Source organism: Cibotium barometz, chromosome 3 (genome assembly GCF_041138505.1).
Source record: "Cibotium barometz isolate CiBa-2024 chromosome 3, ASM4113850v1, whole genome shotgun sequence".
In the NCBI taxonomy this organism is placed as follows: Eukaryota; Viridiplantae; Streptophyta; class Polypodiopsida; order Cyatheales; family Cibotiaceae; genus Cibotium; species Cibotium barometz.
This window is the reverse complement of record NC_141048.1, coordinates 38,014,187-38,021,357: the sequence shown is the minus strand read 5'-3', so window position 1 is coordinate 38,021,357 and position 7,171 is coordinate 38,014,187. Positions and strand designations below refer to the sequence as shown.

Sequence of the window (7,171 nt, the reverse complement as noted above, 5' to 3'; positions counted from 1 at the left end):
TGCGATTATCGTCTCGAAATTGGACGTTGAAAATTGAAGATCTTGTAGTAGTGCTTTCTTTAATTTCATAAAATAAAAATGGATAAATTATTTTATTTAATAGAGAGAAAGAGCATTTATATCATAATTACGATTCACATAATGATGGTATAGTGAAAAGGCATAAAGGAATCATGATTTGTTGTGGCCAATTTTCTTTTTAAGCTATATTTTTTGACATTTTAGTTGGAGCGTCATCTCTGTGTATCGTGTGTGTGTGTGTGTGTGTGTGTGTGTGTGTGTGTGTGTTCTTTATGATTTACTATGGCCTTGATTTCCTCTTTTGTTTGGTCCAAGTTAAGTCTTGATTGCAAGAGTATGCCGCTATGAGCTCTGCGCGGTATGACTCAACTCCTCAATCCTTTCAGACCCTGCGGTAGGGGGGGCAGCATGTAACTTGGAGTCAAGTTTTCTAACAATGGAAGACTAGGTCCATAAGGCTAATAACACGAGCATTCCTTACAGTCATAAAGGCCAATAAACGGTCGATATGAGCGTATAATATATTTCTTATAACCATAAAAAGGCCGCTATTAATGAGGTCAGTAATATGAACATAGAATAAGTTCTTTGCAAATGAAAGAGGCCAATATTACTGAGCTTATGCTGTAGAATGTATTCCTTAATATGGTAAAAAAGCTAATAATTATTGAGTGTACACTGTAGAATATATTCCTTATAGTCATTAAGGCCAGTATATTCCTTATAGTCATTAAGGCCAATATATATGCCTTTATAGTCCTTATAAAGAGGCCAATAAGGTCGTGAGCATATAATATATTTATCATAGTCATAAAAGCTTTTAATGAGGCCAGTAATATGAGCGCATTCTTTGCAGTGCGCGAAAGAGTGAGGATATGTTGGAGGATGTATTCCTTATAGTCACAAAGGCTAATAATTATTGAGTATACACTATAGAATATATTCCTTATAGTCATTAAGGCCACTAATATGTATGCTGAGTGGAGCGTTCAAAGAACACAAATCGCTAACCTTACAGATCCGGAAGTTTGAAAGCTTTTCGTTGAGAATTTGAGATTTTGGAGCTAAAATATAACCACTAGAATGCCTTAACTCTGCAAATTTTTAAAATTGGAAAATAGATTTTGTAGGAAAAAATGAATCGTTACAAGATACAGTTTGCAATTTTTTTCCTTTTCATCAACAATGGGCCCAATGTTGCCAAGAGAATAGTGTGCTGCAGAGCTTTAAAAAAACGGCATTCTAGTGTATTTACACCGGTCAGAATTAAGAAAAACCGACAGAGATTTTAAGTAGCCCTTATCTTAAGGAATGATATTTCATATATTTTAGCTATAAAACCGGCATATTGTATGTAATGCATATCTATTCACCCAAAATTTGTAATGCATTAATTTATGCCACTGACGTGGCATAAATTAATGCATTTACTAAGGCCATAACCTAGGGGGGAGAGCTCATGCGGGAGGCACGCACTGGATGAGAGAGACGAACGGCAGCGAGGCGGGAGAGCTCACGCGGGAGGCACTCATTGGAGACGAGAGAGACGAAGGGCAGCGAAGTAGGAGGCAAGGGGGAGGAGACAGTAGACCCTGAGGGAAGGAGGTTGCGGATAGAAAGAGGGGACAGAGGTAGCACATAGAGACAAGGAGGCAGAAGGCGACAGCGATGGAGAGCAGGTGGGCAATGGGGAGAGAGATATCGTGCCATAACATGCACGAGAGAGAGGGGAAGAGAATCGAGGACGCATGCTCTAAACTGTGACGAGCAGAGAAGAGAGGTAAAGAGATATAGCCCGTAACTTGCGAAATCGGAAAAAGCAAGAGGACTGGAGCGAAATCTTCCAGCGAAATGGAAAAAGAAGTTAATGGAAAAAGAAGTTGCTGTAGAAAGAAACTACTATTTAAATAAAGAACTGATGGTGTGAATAGGTGTTTTGACGAACTGATGGTGTGAATAGGTGTTTTGACTGGTAAACCGGGACTTGCACGGGAGACCGAGACTGTCACCTTTTCAGCAAGATGTACTTTTTTGGAATGTTGACCGTGGACAAGCGATAGGGCTGCGTCAAAGCGACAGATTGTATACATATATATCGATTGAAGGGGCACAATATGTTCATCAGAAATTAAGCGGATCAAGTTTATCTTCACACAAGTCGTCGTCGTCGGCATCGTCTGCTGCCGCTCTTCTTCATTCCGTCGACGAAGTCCGGCGAGCTTACAAAGCTCCCGCACGTAATATCCGCTGCCTCTTGCAGTTTCATGGCAAGCACGCCCTCTGCTTCATCGATTGCCATTGTATCCTCATCCAACGGTCCAGATCTCGCAGGCGCATCCTCCTACCACGCGCAGTGCCGGCCGGCTGTTGCTAGTCTGCACCATCCGTTGCGTCTCACGTGTACACGTGCAAGCCAGCTTCGAGCTGTGTTTCTTGGCGCACGGTGTGCCTCCAGCTCGCCTCCAGCCACCACCGTAGAAGCTCCCGCTACCTCATTGCAAGCTTGCAAGGGCCATAGCTTCCGTGGCCGCTCGGAAAGCTTAGGAAATCTGGTGCAGTCGCTTGAGCAGACCTTCAGAAACAGCCCCAAAGGAGATCTATCCCAGCGATGGCGCGAGTACCACGGATCCAACGACTGGAAGGGCCTTGTAGCGCCGTTGGATGCAGAACTGAGGGCGGAGATTCTCAAGTATGGAGATCTCGCACAGCTCACATACGATGCCTTCGACTGCGATGAGCACTCCGGCGACTGCTTGTATGATGAGGCGGATCTGTTACAGAAGGCGGGGCTGGCCCACACGGGCTACGCGGTGACCAAGTACATCTTTGCCACGTCGGACGTGCACGTGCTGCCGATGTGGCTGACGTCGATGTGGGGCGGCGGCGGGTCTGGGCAAGAGTCCAGCTGGATGGGGTTTGTCGCTGTTGCCACTGATGAGAAGGAGATTGCAAGGCTGGGCAGGCGCGACATTGTAGTGGCGTGGCGGGGCACTGCGACGCGGCTGGAGTGGCTGGAGGATGTGGACGGCGCTCTTATCACTCCGCCTGCCGTCGACGCCGATGAGCACAATACGGCGGTTGGCGTGGAGCGGGGCTTCTGGACCCTCTACACTTCCAGCAAGGATGACGCGCCTCACGGCAAGCAGAGCGCTGCACAGCAAGTCAGAGAGGAGCTGATGAGGCTCGTTGAGCGGTACAAGGATGAGAATCGCAACCTCAGCATCACTATGACGGGCCACAGCCTGGGCGGGGCGTTGGCGCTGCTGTCGGCATTCCATGTGGCATCCACTGGCGTCAATAAAACGGGTGGCGCGGTGTCGGTGGACATTCCCGTGTCTGTCATCTCGTTCGCAGCCCCACGAGTGGGAAACGAGGCATTCAAACAAAGGCTAGAGGAGGTGGGCGTGAAGGCACTGCGGGTGGTCAACGCCAACGACGTGGTGCCGAAGGTGCCGGGCATCTTCGTGCACGACGACAGTAACTCGCGGTCCGACGTTGTGGAACATGCGGAGGGCCAATTCCACTTGCATGGCAACGCGACGTGGAAGGCCTATGCTCACGCAGGGGTGGAGCTGCGCCTGGACATCCGGCACTCTCCGTTTTTGAAGAGGGCCACCAACCCGGTGGACTGCCACAATCTGGAGGTGTATCTACACCTGGTGGAGGGCTACCGCAGTGCACACGAGCCTTTTATAGGCCAGCATGATCGTGATCACCCTCATCATCTTCAACTATGCATGGGTTTGATGAAGAGGGATGTGGTGCTCGTGAACAAGACCTCCGGCTTTTGCTCGATGAGCTCCATGTTCGCGCAATGGCACACCAAGAAGCTCCACAAACCCACCATCAGTCTCTCGCCTAGTGATCCTAGAAGCAACAACTCTCATCAGGTCGGCTTCTCCATGGGTTCAGTACACAAGCCACCGACCTCCTCATGATTGAGAGCTTTATCTAACACCTGTTTATTTAGGGCGTGGTGGTACTTCTCTTTTGCTAAGCGAAGCTTGTCCCTCTTTCCTTTTTTCCCCGCCTGTACCCAAGCTTAATTAGAGGAATGGCTTTTTCCTTTGCTGAGAGAGAGAGAGAGAGAGAGAGAGAGAGAGAGAGAGAGTTTTCTACTTTGGACTTCTCAAAACACAAGCTAGTGTATCATCATACCTACTATAACATTCGAATTTTTGCATCTCAAGACGATCTGTTGCTTGCTTGAGAGCTGGGCACAGAAAGACACCTTTGGCCACCATATAGGCTACCCACCAACTAAGCTTATGTAGGAAAGGATCTAGGGATACTAGGGTCGAAGGGTGAAAGCATGTTAAGGTGATGCCGTTTAGCTTGTCCAGGAAATCGACGCCACTAATAGTACAAACAATACAATCCCAATGAAAAATATCATATCATGCTATATATCATTGGATAGCTATTGAAGAGATGTACAAGGTTTTAGATGTACAAGGTTTTAGATGTACAAGATTTCCCTTACAACTTTTGATTTGATTTGAAAAACTTTAGTACAGCACGCCCGTTTTGCTAGTGCTGGTCCACCTTAAAATGCAGTTGCCTAAAATTCAATGGTTGGAGTCCCTAGTCAAGATAATGGAAAATGGGTTATGCATAGATTTAGATAAAAAACAATGAAAAAAGCCAAAGGATTGATCCGCGCGACAAAAGCGGCGGCAAAAATGTTATTGCTCGCTTTAGCCTCTCTAGGAAACACATTCATAAGAGATTACCTTAGCAAGGTAAAACCCTCGTGGTGGGGATCTTTCTAATGGCGGAGCTCGAGCACGTCAATGCTTTAAGAGCTCCACATCTCCTTGGGTAGCAGTCTTTATCATCATCTCCCACGAGTGTTGTCACACCGTCCACTCATACACACTCACTAGCATGCATTAGAGAAGGTCATAAGCAAGAGAAAGACTCAATTACACAATGGAAAAGTATACTGCATTATGAAAGAAAATGACTTATATACAAGGCCATAAGTATTCACACACATAAACTATGGCCAATCAGGCGTGATCGGGTATCCAAGGCTCATAAGTGATCCTTAAACTATGGCCGATCGGGCGTGACCGGGTGCCCAAGGCTCATAACTGACATACTGCTTATACAATGGAGGCCAGTAATATGAGATTAATTATTTCTTTTGCTAAGCTAATAGTACAAACATGATCCCAATGAAAAATATCCTATCATGCTATATATTATTGGATAGCTATTGAGACGAGAAGATTTTAGATGTACAATCTCCGATAACTTTTGATTTGATTTGAAAATTTTCTACTGCTGCACACCCATTGTGCTAGTGCTAGTCCACCTTAAAATGCAATTGCCCAGAACTCAATGGTTGGAGTCCTCTCACAACTATGCATGGGTTTTAAGAAGAGGGATGCGGTGCTCATGAACAAGACCTTAGAACTATGCATGGTTGATGGATGAAAAGCGATGTGGTGCTTGTGAGAAAGACCTCTGGGCTTTTGCTCGATGAGCTCCATGTTCCAGTGCAATGGCACACCAAGAATCTCCACAAACCCACCATCACTCTCTCACTAACCACCACCACTAGTGATTCTAGACGCAAGAACTCTCATCATGTTGTGCCTCGGCATCATGAGAGCTTTATCTATGCAATTATCTAAACACGGTTTTGCAATCATCAACCATATGCATAATCTTGCCTCTCCTATGAGGCCTTACCTCATCAAAATCACTATGGTATGTAGAAACATGTGATGATTTTGCATACCCCATTGCATATGTCAGTAAAGTGCCATTGTCTATAAAGGATGGAAAAATAAAGTAGATGGGAAAATGTACTTCATGTTCTAAATATTATGAAAAACTTGGTTTTTGTTGGACATATGGTTGAGCGACATGTGCAAGTGCGGTCCAATTATCAAGAACACCAATGTAGGAATTTTGGCACTTATTTAAGTGCTATTTTTAAAGTCCTTAATAAATCTTCCACTATTTGAGGGCAAAAGTTAGTGTAAAGATGTTCTTCAAGAAAATGAAGTGGACACAATTTCTCTACATTGTACTTGTAATTGTAAAATTTTTTGGTACTCATTTTGTTTGCTCTACTAGGTTGACCTTGAAGAACTGATTTCATAATCAAACTAAAATGTGAACCTCTAATAAATGGAGCTACATCGTAGAGTGATTATTTTTTAGGCACAACCTAAAGTTTGAGGTTGATTGTAAATTAAACTTAAAGTAACTCTTTCACAATGAAACTCAAGTATAACCCTATAATTTATTGAGCTAATACAATGTACAATGATTGCTTTTAGGCACAACCTTAAGTTTAAGGCTTAATGTGAATTTATCAACTTTTTGTTAGTTAGGATAAGTTAGAAAAATAATCGAATTCATCTCTTGATTGGGCAATAAAGTTATGCTTTTCTATATACATAATTTAAATTTGGGTTTGATTCATTAGAGTAATATTTATTTAAATATTTAAAATCTTTCATTTTGAGGATGTCCATAAAATATCTCATCCAATTCACACAAAACAATGCTTGAAGTCCTTGCAATATCACCCAAACCATAATATGGAAATTAAATTATAAGCTTTAAATTAATCATGAACATCTTTGATTTGGATCCAAGGTCAGATATTTACATATCCCATATTAATATCATTCAAATAAACCATTATGATAATCGTCTCATGGATTGTGTGTGGTGTTGATAAACACCATCATAATAAGTCCAAATCTAAGAACACTATTGGGTTGACAATTGTAAGAAAGTGTGGTCTCATATGTAATAATAGGCCTAAGGCCAATAGAACATGCCCATGGACATTATTAATCATAGTTTGAAAAGGGCGATCATGTATATATACCAGCATAGGCCATATTTGGAGGCTAATCACTTGATAATGAGAAATTACTCTTTTCTTTTCTAAATCTAGGCTAATCCAATCTTTGCTAATCCTTACCAATGTTTGATAATCCTTATCAATCTTTGCTAATCCATGCCTTTTAGGCTGATCTAGGCTAATGAAGCTAAGCTACTTTCTTTCATTGGTATCACAGCATAGTTTTTGATCCATTTCTCATTAATTTTTTGATTAATCACTATTAATTTTTGTAAATTTCCTAATCTTGGCAGGGAGTTCTTGAGAAATATATTTTTG

At 42.9% G+C, this 7,171-nt stretch overlaps 1 protein-coding gene across 1 annotated transcript; it reads left to right on the top strand.

Annotated features, from left to right (window-relative positions):
- Window positions 1-2,067: 2,067 nt before the first annotated feature.
- Window positions 2,068-4,048, top strand: LOC147640032 (phospholipase A1-II 7-like). The gene has a single exon (XM_086776407.1). It carries the CDS (start codon window positions 2,286-2,288, stop codon window positions 3,957-3,959), a length of 1,674 nt encoding a protein of 557 aa, XP_086632533.1. The 5' UTR covers window positions 2,068-2,285; the 3' UTR covers window positions 3,960-4,048.
- The last annotated feature ends 3,123 nt before the right edge of the window (window positions 4,049-7,171 follow it).